General features: G+C 61.1%; 2 protein-coding genes across 4 annotated transcripts in view; one reads left to right on the top strand and one right to left on the bottom strand.

Moving 5' to 3' along the window:
- The window catches only part of GAS6 (growth arrest specific 6), a 30,938-nt gene extending 24,866 nt beyond the window's left edge, over positions 1–6,072 (top strand). Inside the window, exons 13-15 of the mRNA XM_076009617.1 lie at positions 3,415–3,590; positions 4,383–4,611; positions 5,644–6,072. Coding sequence (XP_075865732.1) covers positions 3,415–3,590; positions 4,383–4,611; positions 5,644–5,798 — 560 coding nt within the window. The 3' untranslated portion in view covers positions 5,799–6,072. The remainder of the gene's footprint in view (positions 1–3,414; positions 3,591–4,382; positions 4,612–5,643) is intronic.
- TMEM255B (transmembrane protein 255B) overlaps positions 1–18,446 on the bottom strand; it is a 39,817-nt gene that overhangs the window by 570 nt on the left and 20,801 nt on the right. For 2 of the 3 annotated variants that reach the window (XM_076009620.1, XM_076009618.1), the window contains one exon: positions 12,688–14,055. The exons of the other annotated variant lie outside the window; for it this stretch is intronic. In XM_076009620.1, the coding sequence (XP_075865735.1) occupies positions 13,927–14,055 (129 nt within the window). In that variant the 3' untranslated portion in view covers positions 12,688–13,926. Of the gene's footprint in view, positions 1–12,687; positions 14,056–18,446 lie in introns of those variants that run through there. 3 annotated transcript variants of the gene reach the window in all.

The raw sequence follows: 18,446 nt of genomic DNA, 5'->3' as shown, positions 1-18,446 counted from the left end.
CATGTTGAGCACTAGAGCTCTCATGGGGCAGATGAGAAGGGCTGCTTGTTGTCTTTACCACTCTGTGACGGACTGCATGGGCTGTGCAGATGCGCTGTGTAGCCACTCCCGTCACTAGGTCTTATTTTCGGGGTAGGGCTTCTATTGTGCAAATGCTTACAAATCCTGCTAGGGCTTATTTTACGGATAGGTCTTATTTTCGGGGAAACACGGTAGTAGAAAGCAGCTTGGCTGCCCCAGGGAGCTCAGGTTAGAATATGAGAGAGGAGCAGGAGGAGGACAGAGGCCTTGGAAGTGGATCTCAGCAGGTGGCGAGTCCCGCAGTGCCAGGGGCAGGGCCAAGGTGCTCGAGAGCTCAGGGCAGCAGAAGCAGGGTGGGGGTGGGGCACCCGGGGCAGGGCCCGTGGTCTGTCCAGGACACCCGCAGTCCGTGTGCCTGGAGGGCTCTGGGGTGCCAAGGGCTGGCCCAAGGGGGTGTGGACCCCACTGTTGTCTGCCGGTAGGACATCCATGGCGGGCAGGCGGCAGGCTGTTAGGGATGGCTGTGGCAGAAGGAGGCAGATGTCAGGCCCAAAGTCCCCGAAATGCAGCACAGCACGACCCTCTCTGTGCTTATTGCCCAACTGGTGGAAATGCATAGTAAAAACGCTCCTGAGATGCTGGTGAGTGAGCAGCGCTCCAGGCTCAGCAGGTGCAGCTCCCCCTCCCCCGGGCCGTGTCTCTGGCCGTGTCCCGACTCCCACCCCGAGGGTCCCACTGGGGCACCCGGCCCGCTCCGCTCCTCTCCCCGGGCCGTGTGGGGTGCAGGCAGAACCTGTTCCACTGGACCCCATGCCCAGGAGCTTGGGTGCCCCATGAGACCCTCGTGTTTAAGGAAGGCCCTCCTGCTCTAGGGACGGGACCTGCTCCTCTCTCTGCCTGAGGCCAACCTTGGCTCACCACTTCCCTGTTTACTCTCAAAACCACGGCCGGCCGTGGCCAGGTGTGGTGGCTCACACTTGTAATCCTAGCACTCTGGGAGGCTGAGGCGGGAGGATAGCTCAAGGTCAGGAGTTCGAGACCAGGCAAAGCAAGAGAGAGACCCTGTCTCTACTAAAAATAGAAGGAAATTATTTTGGACAACTAAAAATATATAGAAAAAATTAGCCTGGCATGGTGGCACATGCCTGTAGTCCCAGCTACTCGGGAGGCTGAGGCAGGAGGATCGCCTGAGCCCAGGAGATTGAGGTTGCTGTGAGCTAGGCTGACGCCACGGCACTCACTCTAGCCTGCGCAACAAAGCGAGACTCTGTCTCAAAAAGTAATAAAATAAAATAGAACAAAACAACCACGGCTGTTGTCAGGAAAGGCACTTTGAGTAAAGAGCCGGTCACCCCTCGCTGCAGCACCGACCGAGTGGAACGTTGCTCTAGTCTCTGTGCTCACAAACCCACACGTCCCTGCAGCGTTTGAGACCACGCAACACGAGATGCTCACTCTCCTGACCACTGGAGGACGTGAGCACTGCCCACGCCACGCAGACGTCACACCCGCAGCTTCTGACGGCCGCGTCCCTCGTGGTCTGCCCGCCACGCCGCTTTTAGTTCTGACCTGCGGGTTCTGTGACAGCAGAGGCCACACAGAACTTGGAGCTCTGCGCATTTTAATGAATCTTCTTTTTCTTATACATGCACACGCCTATGTACACATCTGTATTCGCACCTATGTACACATCTATACATACATGCCTATATGCACACACACGTATGTCTACAGTCTTCATAGATTTCCTCAGTGTATAACTACCTTCATACAAGTTGGCCAGGATGCGTCTCAGAGAGGCTGCTGTGATCTTGTTCTCTCCTTTTTTTTTCTTTTTTTGAGACAGAGTCTCACTCTGTTGCCCAGGCTAGAGTGAGTGCCGTGGTGTCAGCCTAGCTCACAGCAACCTCAATCTCCTGGGCTCAAGCAATCCTCCTGCCTCAGCCTCCCGAGTAGCTGGGACTACAGGCATGCGCCACCATGCCCAGCTAATTTTTTTCTATGTATTTTAGTTGGCCAATTAATTTTCTTTCTATTTTTAGTAGAGGCAGGTTCTCGCTCTTGCTCAGGCTGGTTTTGAACTCCTGACCTTGAGCAATCCTCCCGCCTCGTCCTCCCAGAGTGCTAGGATTACAGGCGTGAGCCTCCGCGCCCGGTCTTTAATGAATCTTGGACTAAGCCATTAACATCCAGCTCACAAGAAAAGACTCCCCAGGAAACCAAAGTGCTGGACTCACACTGTGGCAACCAGGATGGGCGTGGGCCCCGGACGGTGTCAGAGCAGCCTCCGCGTGGAGGTCTCTGTTCTGCGCCGGGGAGGACGTCCCAGGAGAGCTGGGCTGGGGCCTTGAGGACGGCAGCTGTGTGGCTGGACACACTGCTGGGCACTTGGGGTGAAAGGGTCTCTCGCCTCTTCCTCACAAGTACCAGGCACGGTGGCAGGGAGAGAAGGCTGTATCTGTGTCACTTTTCCAAATCTGTGTGCATCGGTTACTGAGAACTGACCGTCACAGACCCCAGGGAGAGACAGACGGGGTGCTGTGTGGCTGGGTTTGAGGAGCTCATGGAAGTGGGGAAGGAGGACAGGCCTGCCCTGCCCTGCCCCAATCCCGGCCTCTGGCGGCAGGTGTCTGTGTAATTCAGTGTCACTTTGCCTATACGCACTCCTGCGCTAGGACTGGGAACCACCTGGTGACATGATAGCACTCAGCACCCAGGGCGTGGGGACCGTCCTCCGGCTCTCAGTTAGGGGTGTGGGGTTGAGTGCAGAGCCAGGCGTGGGCGGCCTTTGTCCTGGTAGAACCAGAGTTGGCCCTTTGTGCCAAACACACCCTGCGGGACCGTCTGTGTGACACACGGTGTCACACACGTGCTTCGTTCCAATGTACCATGTATGATACATGTGTGTGACACACATACACACAGTGAGAGTGCCAAACACACCCTGCGTAACTGTGCGAGACACAGTGTCACATGGGCGCTTCATTACCATGTACCATGCATGAGACACACGTGTGACACGCATGTACACACAGCACTTGAGTGACAAGCCCCCCGCTGGAGCACCAGAACAGTAAGACCCGCCTTCACTCAGTGTTGCTGGCAGCGGGAGCAGGTCGGCGAGGCCCCACGACCGCCCCCGAAGGGCGTTGGGGAGGGTGTTGGCGTGGCGGGCAGGAGGCCGCCATCCTCTGGTGGCCCGGTGCTCCGTGCCGTGGGTGGAATCTGAGCCGAGCGTGCAAGTCCCCTCACTGCCAGACACAGGCGCCGCCGGCGGGTCTCGGTGCTGGGTGACGCGCAGGCTCCCCTCGCCCCGGCCTGGCCAGCGCCGCGCCGCTCACGCCCGCCGCGCCGCCTCCTGCACTGCCGTGTAATGCGCGGCTTTCATGGCAGCGCGGACCTCCCCGGACGTCGGCACGGAGACCACCTGGGAAATAAGAGTTGTGGCTCGCATCCGCCCCGCCACGGACACGGGGGTGCTGCTTGCGCTCTGGGCGCCCGACCACCGCGTCATGCCCCTGTCTGTGGCCCTGGTCGACTACCACTCCTCGAAGAAGCTCAAGAAACAGGTACGGCGGCCCCTGCACGGCTGCACCCCTGCCCGCCCGCTCTGTCCCCAGCCACAGGGTCTGTCCCAGCCCCAGACGCCCCCGGCCAGAGGCCCCAGCAGGCGAGCCTGGCGCAGTCGCTCCGAGTGGCCGGGTCTGACACCGGCCAGCGCCTGTGGGCCGCGCTCGGGCGTGGGCTCCCCATACAGCGGGAGGCGCGGCGGTTTGGCACGATCTACCTGTGTGGTCAGACAGCGTCACTAGCTCCCTGCTCCCTGGAAAAGTCGCTCTGCGGGCACCCACTGCCCCCAGCGGCGTCTGTCCCCAGGCAACCCCAGCCCCACACGCGCCAGCGGCCAGGGACGTTCAGGTCCCAGCTGGGTGCCGGCTCTGCTCTCTCTGCTCTGGGCAGAGGAGGAAACTCAGGTCTGACCAGGATCAGCTCCCCTGTCCCCCTGCCCTCTGGTCACCTGGCTGGACCCCGAGGGGGCCCAGGCCTGTCACCTCCAGACCCAGTGCCAGCACCTGGAACTGGGTGGCAGGTTCCCACGTGTGCCTGGCTGGGAGCTGGGCAGCCGGGCCGCGGTGCCTCGAGTCGCACAGCCCGGCCACCCCACTGGCGTCCTCTAGGCTGTGTCCAGGCCCATGTCCGACCCCCCTGCCCCTGGCTGTGTCCGCTCTGCAAGCGCCTCCCGGCCAGCCGCTGGCTCCGGGCGGAAACTGAGGCAGGCGGGTGGGCAGTCGCCCACGGTTGGCAAGCGCAGAACTGGGCTCCACCCTGCACACTCTGACCCTGCCCCGGTGTCCCTGCAGCTGGTGGTCCTGGCGGTGGAGAGCGTGGCCCTGGCGCTGGTGGAGATCAAGGCGTGTGACAGGCAAGAACATGTGGTCTCTGTGTCCCTGCGGGAGGGGACGGCCGCCCTGGAGGTGGACGGCACTCGAGGCTGGAGCGAGGTTGGCGCCACGCAGCTGAGGGAGAGGCTGGACACGCTCGGACGGCACCTGCGGGGCCCGGTGCTCACCTTTGCCGGGGGACTGCCAGGTAGGGCCGGCCCACCCTCCCCGGGCGATCCCAGACAGGGCTGGGTCTCTGTCCTGTGCGGGGCTGTTTCAGGGGAGCTGGCCGGGCCGTGGGGAGGCCTCGGGGTTGACGGTGTCGGTTTAGCGGCCCGAGCCAGCCACCACCTCTCATGTCCCTCCCAGCCACCAGCCCAGCGGGGGGAGGCCTCGGGGTTGACAGTGTCGGTTTAGCGGGGCCAGGCAGGGCCGTGGGCAGTTAACAGAGGAACCGCCGGCCCCTGCTGCATCCACAAGGATGTCCGGCTCGTCCTGCCATCTCACGCAAACCCAGGGTGGGACCCGTGTCTAATTAAGAACGTCCTCAGCCAGGCGCAGTGGCTCACACCTGTAATCCTAGCACTCGGGGAGGCTGAGGCGGGCGAATTACTCAAGGTCAGGAGTTCGAAACCAGCCTGAGCAGGAGCCAGACCCCATCTCTATTAAAAATAGAAAGAAATTAATTGGCCAACTAAAAATATATAGAAAAAATTAGCTGGGCATGGTGGCGCATGCCTGTAGTCCCAGCTACTTGGGAGGCTGAGGCAGGAGGATCACCTGAGCCTAGGAGTTGGAGGTTGCTATGAGCGAGGCTGATGCCACGACACTCTAGCCCAGGCAACAGAGTCAGACTCTGTCTCAAAAAACAAAAACGTCCTTGCCCAAGGCCAGGAATCACCAGGTGGTGCTGACAGGTAGACGGAGCCAGGAGCTTTGCACCCCACTCAGCACAGGCCTTAACTCGCCATGGATGGCGGGATCTGTCCAGCTACCAGAGTCAAGCTCCACCTAGTCTTAGCAAACAGAGCTTTGGAGAGGGTCACAGCAGGGAAGCCCTGCAGTGGGGTGACTCCTGGGCCCGGAAGGGGACCACGTTCGGTCCCAGCTCTGCGCCCCTGAGGCCGGCCCTGCCCCGTCCGAGGGAGGGTGGTGGACAAGATGAGAGGGAACGGCGCCCTGCAGGAGCTAGGCGGTAAGCGAGCGCTGAGCCCCGCCCGTTCTCTCCCGCCCGGCCCAGACGTGCCTGTGACCTCGGCGCCGGTCACAGCGTTCTACCGCGGCTGCATGACGCTGGAGGTGAACGGGAGGGCCCTGGACCTGGACGAGGCCGCGTACAAGCACAGTGACATCTCCTCCCACTCCTGCCCGCCGGCCGAGCCCGGCACACGCTAGGCCTGCGCGGCTCTCCGCCACCGGGACTCCTCACGCACTTCCGCAACGACCCGGAGGTGAGGACGGGGCTCGGGGCCCCCAAGACCTGCCTCCGGCTGTAAATACTGTACATAGCGAGACTGGGGTCTGCAGCCCGCACCCGCCGCGGGTCCGGGAGCCCACCCTGCGCGGGAGGCAGGGCAGATTTGAGGAGCACAGCGCTCTGTTATTTTTATTACCAGATGCTTCTTTCTGACTGTAAACGTGGAGAATAAAATATTTACAGAAAACTTTACGCTATGTTCGGCATCATCTGCTCCTGGTGGGTTTTTAGCGCTCACAGCTTTCGGGGTAAGCGGACCCACGGTGCCCCCGCTGGCTGGGCCTGGTCTGCTGCCTGGGGGTCCCCAACATACGAGGTGGCCTGGGACAGGGAGGGGTGCCTGGCCCCCTTTGGGCATCTGCACACAGCCTGGGCGGGCGGGAGCCTCAGGCAGGAGAGGCCGGGCCGCTCCCAGGCGGCGTCTCTGAGTGTGAGGAGCTGCCCAGCAGGCGGGAGGACTATGGGCACAGCACCGGACACACTCTCTGTCCTCCCGGACAAACCCACTGCCTGGGACCCAGGTGCTCTCTATTTAAGAAGCAAAGTCCAGGCCGGGTGCGGTGGCTCACGCCTGTCATCCTAGCACTCTAGGAGGCCAAGGCGGGAGGACTGCTCAAGGTCAGGAGTTCGAAACCAGCCTGAGAAAGAGCCAGACCCCGTCTCTACTAAAAAAATAGAAGGAAATGAATTGGTCAACTAAAAATATATAGAAAAAACCAGCCGGGCATGGTGGCGCATGCCTGTAGTCCCAGCTAGTCGGGAGGCTGAGGAAGGAGGATCGCTTGAGCCCAGGAGTGTGAGGTTGCTGTGAGCTAAGCTGATACCACAGTACTCTAGTCTGGGCAACAAAGACTCTGTCTCAAAAAAAAAAGAAACGAAGTCAAGTCTGGCCTAGAACGTGCTGGAAGCAGGGGACACTTTGGTGAATTGCTCTGTGCCTCGGTCTCCTGGTCTGTAAGGGGGGCACAGTGGTCCCGGGTGCTCTTTGGCCCCAGTGGGCTGCGACTCCCCACAAAAGGCCGTGGAGATGCACCCCTGCCTGGGCCTGGGGCCATGGAGGGTGGTGGCCGCAGAGGCCTGGGGAGGACTGGTCCCCGAGAGGAACGCCTGCTCTCAGCAGGTGGGCACCTCTGTGGGGGCCACTCGAGAACCGGCGCAGGCTCCCAGCGCCACACTGAGATTCCACTATTTTTTTTTTATTTTTTTGAGACAGAGTCTCACTCTGTTGCCTGGGCTAGAGTGCCGTGGTGTCAGCCTCGCTCACAGCAACCTCACACTCCTGGGCTCTAGAGATCAACCTGCCTCAGACTCCCAAGTAGCTGAGACTACAGGCATGCGCCACCATGCCTGGCTAATTTTTTTTCTATATATTTTTAGTTATCCAGCTAATTTCTTTCTGTTTTTAGTAGAGATGGGGTCTCGCTCTTTCTCAGGCTGGTCTCTAACTCCTGACGTCAAGCGATCCTCCCACCTTGGCCTCCCAGAGTGCTGGGATTACAGGCGTGAGCCACCGCGCCTGGCCCGAGATTCCATTATTTTTAATTCCAACCCCCGCACTGTTCTGGCTCTGCGCACTTTCGGATCTCGCTCAGCCCGCAGCCATTGGCGCTCTGACACCCGGTTAATCCCAGGCCCGCGTGGCAGGACCTGGCCACACACTGAGGGAGCCTGGCCGCGGATGTGGGTTCGCATTTCAGCTAGAGCAAGCAGGAAGGCTGGAGTCCTGGGGAGCCTGCCGTGTGCGATGGGAGAGCCTGGTGTAAGGCCGCTGCGGCAGCCAGCCCAGCATGGCGGGGAGAGGGTGTGGCCCCGCAGACCCTGGGCAGCCCCACCTGGCTTGCCTGACCTGGTGACATCGCCCTGCAGCCAGCAATGGCAAGCCCCCGCGCAGGGCCCGGCCTGCCTTGGGAAGGGTGGGGGGCTGCGCCAAGATGCTCACTGTATCGGCAACGCCCTGCTGGAGGCCGGCAGCACAGGGCGCCTGCCCGAGGACTCACGGGTGTCCGGCCCTTTGACGGGCAGGTGAGGCAAACCCACCCCGTGTCCGGGCCTCCTGTGGACCTGACAGCAGCTTTCTGACCCCCGGCCGTGTCCCATGGCCTGTGGGAGGGGACAGGCTGCATTTGCTCAGGCCGCGAGAGACACCTCCTTCCATTACTCTTCTTTTTCTAAACTTTTGGCAGCTTCAGGCCTTCAGAGAACTAGTTCAAGAGGTTTAGCAGTTAACTTTCCACATCGGTGCAAGAGGAAATAGGGATGCGGTATAAGTCCTTGGCCTCAGCACAAATCCAGACGGGCCACTACCTTCAGAAAGGTCATCTGGAGCTCGTGGTGGCAGCTCTAGCCCAGCCTGTCCAGCGGCACCATGGACATCCCACAGGGAGGATGGTAGGGTATACGAGCTCGGGCCCCTGCACTGTCCCCAGGGCACAAGAGTGGCTGGTGGGAGGCCGGGCGCGGTGGCTCACGCCTATAATCCTAGCACTCTGGTAGGCCGAGGCGGGAGGATTGCTCAAGGTAAGGAGTTAGAGACCAGCCTGAGCAAGAGTGAGACCCTGTCTCTACTAAAAATAGAAAAATTAATTGGCCAACTAAAAATATATAGAAAAAATTAGCTGGTCATGGTGGTACATGCCTGTAGTCCCAGCTACTCGAGAGGCTGAGACAGGAGGATCGCCTGAGCCCAGAAGATTGAGGTTGCTGTGAGCTAGGCTGACGCCATGGCACTCACTCTAGCCTGGCCAACAGAGCGAGACTTTGTCTCAAAAAAAAAAAAAAAAAAAGAGTGGTTGGTGGGGCTGAGGACAGCAGGGCCCAGGGCTTGGGGCCGTGCAGATGGTCACAACCTATCTGTTGTGGGCAGGAATGCTGGCAACTCACAGAGCAGAGACCCTCCGCCCTCAGCCCTAGGGCAGCCGAGCACAGCTCTGAGTACACAGAACCCCATCCCAGGAAGTGCACAAGGAGAACTGCATGAGGCCTCCTGCAGCCCTGGGGGCCCAGTGTGTGCAGTGGACCAGACAGCCCCTGTCGCCGCAGAACCCACGGGCCACACGGAGGTCACTCGGAACGCCTGGGGAAGGTTCCGCTGCAGCCAGCCCCTCCCACCAGCCACACTCTCCTGAGGGGACACCCGAGCTTTGGGGGCTGGACCACATGGGAGCTCGAGGGCGTGCAGTGTGGTCAGCATCTACACCACACTCCCCACCCGCCGGGGGAGTTTCCCCTGCTCTGGGTGGGCTCTGACACCTGTTTCCTGGCATCATTTCCGCAGGCTTCCTGGGGCGCCGGCTTCATTCTGACTCCTGCCCTCGCCAGCTGACGGCTGCCCTCCCGGCCCGTACCCCTGAGCAGGGTGAGAAAGGCCTGTCACCTCGGCCACCCTGTTGCCGTGGGCAGGGAAGCACAGGAGGAGGTGACCACGGCACCCCGATCCCTGACTCCAACAGCCCAGCCTGTGGAATGGCATAGGAGACAGGGGACAGGGGAGGGGACCTGCCCCTCCTCTCCCCACCACTCCCCAACTCCCGGGGCTGAACGCAGCCTGGGCTCCACAGCTGGGAAAACCCCCAAGGCACAAGCACCCCCAGGCCCCCGCGAGGCCTCGCCAAGCCCAGGCTGCAAGCGAGCGCCCAGTGGGGCCGTCAGAGCCGAGTCCCAGCCAGGCCGTACCAGGCTCTGTCCCTGGGAAGTCTCAGGCTTGGTCAGAGAAGAATGCACCCAGCCATGCCGCAGCGTGAGTGGGCCAGAGCCCCATGCCGGCTGGGGACTGCCCCTGAGGCCTGGGAGAGCCAGGAGCCACCACCAGGCTGGGAGCCAAAGTGTCCACATTCTTTGCGGCTGGGGGAAGGACATTTTTGTGGGCACGAACCAAATTGTTGACCTTGGAGTCCAATATTTTTTAACAGCTTCTGGCTCTGGGCAAGTTGGAAAGCCCAGCCAGGGAAGACAAAGTCGGGTCTGGGGGTCGCTGGAGAAAGCAGTCTCAGAGAAACACCTCAGGGCCCCTGCCCCTCGCATCTCTGGCCCCAGGTCCGCATGAGGGTGATGAAGGTAGCTCTTGTGATTTGGGTACCTGGTTGGCTTCCAGGGGTTTGGTGGTCACAGCTCCATGAGCAGAGGCCCCCTGCCCAGATCTGCTCCCAGGGCCAGCGAGAGCCCGTCTGGACGGCTCAGAGGCCAGGCCCAGAGTGCCCAGGACACAGAATCACCTGGGCCAGGCAGGTAACGCCCATGCAGACCTCCCCAGGCCTGACGATGAAGGGCTGACGCTCCACAGGAATCTCGGGGCCGGCTTTGCTCCTGGGGACTCTAGGAGCCTCTTAATCTTTGCTATTTTATTTACCGTGTTTCCCTGAAAATAAGACCTACCCATAAAATAAGCCCTAGCAGGGTTTCTAAGCATTTGCGCAATAGAATCCCTACCCAGAAAATAAGACCTAGTGATAGGCGTGGCTACGCAGAGCGCCTGCACTGCCCATGCATGTAGTCTCGGAGCGGTAAAGAAGACCAGCAGCCCTTCTCATCCGCCTCATCGTGACAGCTACTATCCCAGAGGTGACCGGAAAGGTTCGGGCAGCCCCACCAACAAGGTCGGCTCCCCCTGTCAGGTTCCGGCCATCCTGTGAGCGCTGCAAGCTGAGGCTTTGCAGGGAACCCAGTACAGCTCCCTAGAAATCAGTGAGCACCCCAGAGTTCAGTGCAGCACCCCAGAACCCAGTATAGCACCCCAGAACCCAGGGCAGCACCCCAGAGTCCAGTATAGCACCCCAGAACCCAATATAGCACCCCAGGACCCAGTACAGCACCCCAGAACCCAGTATAGCATCCCAGAACCCAGTACAGCACCCCCGAACCCAGTACAGCACCCCAGAATGCAGTGCAGTACCCCAGAGTCTAGTACAGCACCCCAGAACCCAATATAGCACCCCAGAACCCAGTACAGCATCCCAGAACCCAGGGCAGCACCCCAGAGTCCAGTACTGCACCCTAGAACCCAGAGCAACACCCCAGAACACAAGGCAGCAACCCATAATGCAGGGCAGTACCCCAGAACCCAGGACAGCACCCCAGAATGCAGGAAAGCACCCTAGAACCCAGGGCAACACCCCAGAACACAGTACAGCACCCCAGAGCCCAGACATCACCCCAGAACCCAGTTCAGCACCCCATGACCCAGTAAAGTACCCCAGAACCCATTACAGCACCCCACAACCTAGTATAGCACCCCAGAACCCAGGGAAGCATCCCAGAACATAGTACAGCACCCCAGAATGCAGTACAGCACCCCAGAACCCAGGACAGCACCCCAGAACACAGTATAGCACCCCAGAACACAGTATAGCACCCCATAACCCAGGACAGCACCCCAGAACGCAGTACAGCACCCCAGAATGCAGGACATCACCCCAGAACACAGTATAGGACCCCAGAACACAGGCACCCCAGGCCTGGTGCAGATAGCAGACACCGTGGTCCGCCAGCTGTGGTCCATGCACAAACATCCTGGCGCACTTCAGAGCACAGGTGAGAGTACCTGGGGCTCCCCAGTCTCGAATCACATTGAAGGTATCCAAAGTACAAGCCTGGCTTTCAGGAAGCGCTGGGCTTGCTCTCTGCCTCTGCAAGCAGAACCGACTGTGGGGGGCTGTGGGACTCGTCTTCAACACCAGTCAGCGGCAGCCAGGCTGTGGCCTGCGCCCGGCTGGCCTCTGCCCTCTCGAGCGCAGGGCGTGAGCTCCGCCTTCCTTCCCAAACTGCCAGGGTGCCTGACAGCCCACCAGAAACAAGAACCTCCTCCTAAGCTCTGACACGCGATCTAGACAGGTAAACACGCTCGTTATTGGAACCGGATTCTCTTTGCACACATTACTGCTCATACGAGGTTTGACCAGGGACTGGGCACAGGCATGGCCTACCCAGGCCACACCCCCCGGCTCGCCCTAGCCTGATCCTCAAGGCGCCCCTGGGACTACACTTGGCCCCCCAGGCTGAGCAGAGACCCCGAGTGTCGGGGGGGGGGAGGGGGGAGGGCCCTGCGGAGGCTCTGGTCACTGGGGACAGCCAGCTGGCTGGTCAAACTGGGAGCCGCAAAGGGAAGAGCGGTGATGGTGGGGAGGTTAGTGCTTGCGTGATGTCACCGTAGGTCTTCGAGCGCCACTTCAGCCAGGGGAACCGTTTCTGCTGATTTTGCTACTTCTGAGAATGTGCCCGCAGGCAGCCAAGCAATCCAGTGAGTTCGGCCTCTGACCTCATCACCTAACCCTAAAATTACTGAGGGCGCTGGCAACAGGGCCACCAACGGCATTCAGACCTCAGCTTCCAAAGGAGCCTCGAGCTCAAGCCAGGCAGCCAAGAACCAGTCCTAGGGCCCAGGCCGCGCTCCCCACTGGAGTCCAGGCTCGGTCAGCGCAGAGGGGGAGCCCGGTCGCCTCCCTGGAAAACAGACCCGTGGGGCTGATGTGGGGGGTCCACAAACCAGTGGTGGCCCAGGCCTTTCCCGGAAGACAGGTGCCCCTGAGTTCCTGCTGGAGGAGCTGTCTTTTGGAAGACCAATCTCAGATCCTAGGTCCGGCCGCCAAGGGTTCTCTACGCTCCAGGCCCATTGCTGCCCACACGTGGCCGCGGGCCTTGTGGGAAGCCGTCCGTGCTGGGGAATGGAGCAAGGGAGGGGAATCCTCAGACCCCGTCTCCCGCCACTGCCAGCTTTTCTCCCGCAGGCCCCTGACCGGGCAGGGGGAGCCGCTCGTGTACCTCCCCAGCATGGCAGCTGGACCCGTGAAACAAACAGGCAACAGGCAGGCCGACGGGAGACACAGTGCACATGTTTATTCCACACGCGAGAGCGTCACACGGAAGAGTGGGCACCGCAGGGAGCGGGTCTGGGAGCCCACATGCATCTCCGTGGGGGAACACGGGGACAGGGAGCAGCTGTCAGAAAGGAGGGGGCCCTAGACACGCAGGCGGGGCCTCCAGGAGCCTGTCTGGGGAGAGCCCACACTCCCGGCCGGTCACCCCCGAGTTCTTTCGGGAGTTCAGAGAGCGCCTCTCCCTGCGTTCGCTGTCTTTCAAGCAACTTCAATTCAAAATAATCAATTTACCAAAGTGGCAGCTTGGGGGCGGCCCGCCCTGACCTCCCGCCTTCGTGGGGACACAGCCTGTCACTCTGTGCAGGGTCTAGTGGCTCCTGGGTGTCTGCCCACGCCACGGGGTCTGTGTGGCAGAACAGGGAGACAGCAGCCTGGCTCGGCCCAGGAGGCCTGGGACCACCTCCCACCGTCCCACCCAGGGCAGAGGTCAAACACTGTGCTGGCATTTGAGGAGGTCCCCAGACGTGGGGAGCTCAGCTGGGACGCCCCACCCGGGAGGCAGCGCAGGCAGGAAGTCCCCAAAGGGCAGACGCGACGTGCCCACGGCCGGGGAGGCCATGGCACACAGACTCCCGCCGCCACGGGCCTGAGACAGCGCCAGGCACCAGAGAGAGAGCGTCTTTGCGTCCCAGCAAATGTCGGGGCGCAGCACTGAGGGGCTGGCATCCCAGCAAATGTTGGGGCGCAGCACTGAGGGGCTGGCAGGGACCCTGGCTCTCTGTGGGGACAGGGACGCACACGTGTGTGAGCATAGCACACGGCCTTAGCAGATAAGCCTCACGCAGGGACACACCGGGCCTCCCCCTCACAAACATAGCGCTTGGGTGGGGCTGACGCTGGGCAGGGGACGGGACCCTCCTTGTCAGCAGGGACAAGACACAGAACAGCAACGGCTCGCAAACGAGGGCTCCTGGTGGGAGCTGCAGCCCCACGTGGCGTCGGCGCAGGTGCGGGAACGGGCGTGAGCCCTGGTGCCCCCCCACCCCCCCAGTTGCCGGCAGGGCCTGTTTCCTGCCCGCCCCAGCCTCTCCCCGCCATAGAAGAGGGAAGGAGGGTGCAGATTTCCAGAATGTTCTCCTGGATTCTCCAGGAGGTTGGCCACAGACGAAGGACTGCTACAGGCTACCTTTAAAAAAAAACAATACTAAAGGGATATTTTCCAACCTACGCCTCTGTGTCAGGGTGCGTAGGGGGGCGGTTTCTCTCCTGGGAGGAAAGAGGCCGGTGCGTAGCGAGGCGGAGGCCCGGAGCTGGAGGCCGGCGGGGCGGGCGGCGGCGCATCCTCACACAGGAAGCTGCCACAGGGCTGCAACAGACAGAGAGGGTCCCAGTCAGCGCGTGGGACCTGCCATGCCGTCCACGTGGGGCTCCGCCCAGGTCCTGTAGGGCCCAGGGCTCTCCAGAGAGAACCGCCCGGCCCAGGTGAGGCTGGGAGAGAGGGGCCACGGCTTGGCGTCGAAGGCACGTGGTAGACCCCCAGGAAGAGTCCACTCGGCACATCCAGGGCTCCGGGACCCCTCAGGCCGCCGGCCTTTTGTCTGACTCTAACTCCAACATGGGCAACTGGGAGCTGGGGCCCAGGGCTCACTCCACACTTCGTATTTTAGGGAAAAAAAAAAAAAAACAACAACCCCAAAGCATGGACATTTGCAGCACAGAGCAACGGTTTACTATGTGTCCTGGGCCACGGCACTGACCAGGCACGTGGACAAATGCCAGTTGCTGTGTGGCTGTGAAGGCACTTTTTTTTTTTTTTAAACAGAATCTCACTCTGTCACCCGAGCTAGAGTGCCATGGTGTCAGCCTAGGTCACAGCAACCTCAAACTCCTGGGCTCAAGCGATCCAAGTAGCTGGGACTACAAGTATGTGCCAGCATGCCCAGCTAATTTTTCCTATATATTTTTAGTTGGCCAATTAATTTCTATTTTTAGTAGAGATGGAGTCTTGCTCTTGCTTAGGCTGGTCTCGAACTCCTGAGCTCAAGTGATCCCCTCACTTCGGCCTCCCAGAGTGCTAGGGTTACAGGCGTGAGCCACTGCACCCGGCCTCAAGGTGCCTTTCAAATGAGATTGACATTAAAACCCGCCAGCTCTGACAGAAGCAGGTGACCCTCCCTAAGGGGGGCTCATGGCCCACTGAAGGCCTTGAGAGAAAAAGACCAAGGAGCCTGCGGAGGAGGGACCCCCAACTACCGCCCCACACCTGTGGCCAGCCCAGCTCTGAGGGTTCTGGACCTGCAACCCCCAGACTCGCCCCAGCCACGACCTCTCTGCTCACACGTGTGTGCACACGCACCCCTGACGGGTCTGTCCTCCGAGGACCCGACTGGCACAGAGACCCGCTCGAGCGGTCCTGAGACGAGAAGCATGCTGGGAAATGGTACGGTTTTCAAATCAATGAAAATTCCAGTCTTCCATCTGCCAACAAAACTTTCAGTTTTTTCTTTATTCCCCTGAAGTTCTATAGGACAAAAAAATCCCTTCTCAAAATCAGCATTTAAATAAATAAACAGAAAAACTCCTTCTTCACGTAACTCAGGACGACTTTTTTAAACTCTGATCTACCAGCTGTGATCTGCCATGACGCTGAGCGGTCGGCCTGCCTGTCCACACCTCTCGCTGGACGCAGCCCCAGCACAAGGCCCAGGAGCCAGCAGGAGTGTCCTCACCACCACCGTGCTCGGCAGGGACTGCGGCTGGGCCCTGGCCAGCCTCCGTCTGCTTCTCACTCAGTCATACACGTCCTTCTGGCCCCAGGGCACAAAGGAGCCCTGGAGAACATTCCAGAGAACATTCTCTGCCGGGGGCTCTCAGCTCAACCCGTGTAGTGTCCTGGTGTTCCTCACTGTCTACACGGAGCCAAGCAAACCACAGAGTGAACCCACAGGAACCAGGAAGTAAACCCACCAGAACCAGGAAATGACCCACAGGAACCATGGAATTAGTGACCCCCAGGAACCATGGAATTAGTGACCCCCAGGAACCACGGAATTAACCCACAGGAACTGGGGAGTGACCCACAGGAACCACGGAGTGAACCCACAGGAACCAGGAAGTGACCCCCAGGAACCATGGAATTAACCCATAGGAACCAGGCAGTGACCCCCAGGAATCAGGGAATGAACCCCCAAGAACCACGGAGGGAAGGGCCAGGAAATTTCTCAGTAACAGGACAGAAGCTAAACCTATGCCACGTCCTTGCTGACGAGCCCACCAATGCCCAAGACGCCTGCATCTGGTGCCGGCAGATGGCTCAGGCAGTGCACACGGACCACTGGGATCTTCCTTTCCACTAACTGCTCAAGACAGCCCCCAGCCCCCAGCGTCTGCTATGTGAGAGCATATTTTGCTGCCAACGACCTCAACAGAAACTTGAAGTATTTCCTGGGTGGACAGAATGGCATCTCTCCTGTTCTCGTAAAGAGACACACGCAGCACCTCATCCGACGGCCTTCCCTGTGGGACCAGTCATTAGTGCACTTGCAGCGACATGCTGGCACACAGAGCCGGCCTGGCCACGGTGGGGGCGGGGGCGCCGGGCCTCCCCGGAAGGAAGAGGGGAGCGTCTGCTCCTTGTGAAAAGCCAGAGCCCTCAAGGCGGAAGAGGAGACGGCAAGCGCCCTCAGGGACACACAGACCCAGCTGTGTCCCACAGTCTGGGTGTCATGGCGACGGTGGGCCCCCACCTGCCCACCAGGGGGCTCTACCTCCTGCCCTGCAGCACTGGCAGGTGCAGAGCACGCCATGCCAGCACACAGGGCGGGTGCACACTCCAGCTGGCCCGCCCCGTGTCCTCAGCCAGCACAAGGTCCTGGCAACTGGCCGGAGGGAGGGGCTGATGCAGTCATGCAGGCTGCACTCCTGGTCCCAGGTCCCTGGCGTCCCTACGATCCCAAGTTGGTGTCTGTCCAATGGCGGCCAGACCCCAGGGGAGCGCCCACCCAGCCCCACACCCCTGCAGACAGTCCTGCCAGGTGAGTCCTGAGCTCTGGGCTTCACCAACGTCCCTCAGAAGATGGAGAGACCAGAGCAGAGGACCCTGGACAAGGTGGCTGCCCAGTGGCACCCTCTCTCCTGCTGCTGTCCCTGGGGTGGGACTGGGAGATGGAGGCTGTGGGGCTCAGTGGCTTGTCCCACAGCACCTGACGCGCCTGCCCTTGGAGCGGCCACCATGGGTCACCTAGGAACAGCTCCTTCCCAAGTCACAGCAGCGGAAAAGGCCACAGCACCCAGGATGAGGGGCCTCACCTTCCCGGGGTGGGAGACCCCACAGGGACCGGGCCGCCCCCTGCGAGTCACTCCACAAGACCAGACGGCCCCCACCTCACACAGGGCCTCTCCGCCGGGAATGCAGGGCGTGGCACAGCCCTGGGAGCATGGCCCAGGGAGCACAGCCAGGGGAGCACAGACCCTGGGGAGCATGGCCCCCAGGGAGCACAGCCCCAGGAGAGCACAGTCCCCAGGGACCACAGCCCGGGGGGGCACGGCCAGCAGAGCATGGTGCAGGGAGCACATCCCATAGGGAGCACAGAGCGGGGAGCACAACGTGGGGAACACGGCTAGGAGAGCAGAGCCCCCAGGGAGCATGGCCAGGGGATCACAGCCAGGGAAGCAAAGTCCCCGGGGAGCATGGCCAAGGGGGCATGGCCAGGGAAACAGAGCCCCCAGGGAGCACAGCCAAGGGAGCACGACCAGGGGAGCAAAGCCCTCAGGGGTCAAAGCCCTTGGGGAGCACAGCCAGGGGAGCACGGCCCCAGCTTTACATTAAGGTGAGAGGAGGACGCTGGGGCAGAGAGAGAAAGGCTGCCCTCCACAGGGTGATGCCATACCAGGGCTTCTGGCCACCCCCACCGAGGCCATGCCGGCCACTTCATCCACGCCCACACCCCACAGGTCTGGGGGCTGCCCCCCACCTTGAGCTGGTGGGTCCCTTCTCCCTCTAGGACATCCCTGGCACAGGCTCCCACTCCAGCGGTGAGCTGAGACCCTGCTCGAGCCTGGCCACTCAGGGTGGGGCTGACACGAGGGCGGGGTGCGAACCCATCCCAGGCAGCCACTGTTCTGGGTCCGGCCTTGCTTCCCGCTGGCACTGTCTGCCAGGAGCTTGTCCCCTGCAGACACTACAGACATGCGGCTTCAACACAAACGACCCCCACATTTGCCCTGCTGCCCTGGCGCAGAGAGCATCACACACATGTGTGAGGGTCACGAACCCCACAGCCAGCCCGGCACATACCACCCGGGGACGCTGCCGTCACTGCAGAATCCACTGGTCACCCCGGCCTCACGGGCAAGTGCCCCGCCTGGAAGGGAGGCCAGGCCTGTGAGGACCAGGGGCTCCCGGCTCTGCCCAGGGCGCTGGGCGCGGCTGGAGCGGTCCTGTCCCACAGCTGGTGTGTTCCTGCCCATGGTGCGCAGAGACCACACAGCTCCCACTGTGCCCAGCACCCACAGAGTGCAGCAAGCGCGCAGGGCCGAGGTGGGAAGCGCCGACGGGGCCCATAGCAGCGCAGGATGGCCAGGGTCTGTCCCCGGGCACACCCTGCGGCTCCCTGCACACAGAGAGGCCGCTGAGCCAGGCGTGGAAGCTGGGGCTGAGCCAAGGCTCCTGCAGAGATGGGGGCCCCTTCCCTGAATGTCCTCCCAGACCCACAGCATCAGACATGGGGAACCCTTAAAAAGCCACCGTTTTTTTGT

The sequence above is a fragment of the Microcebus murinus genome, chromosome 13 (genome assembly GCF_040939455.1).
Source record: "Microcebus murinus isolate Inina chromosome 13, M.murinus_Inina_mat1.0, whole genome shotgun sequence".
In the NCBI taxonomy this organism is placed as follows: domain Eukaryota; kingdom Metazoa; phylum Chordata; class Mammalia; order Primates; family Cheirogaleidae; genus Microcebus; species Microcebus murinus.
Note: the sequence above shows the minus strand (reverse complement) of the source record. Positions and strands in the feature narration are given on the sequence as shown.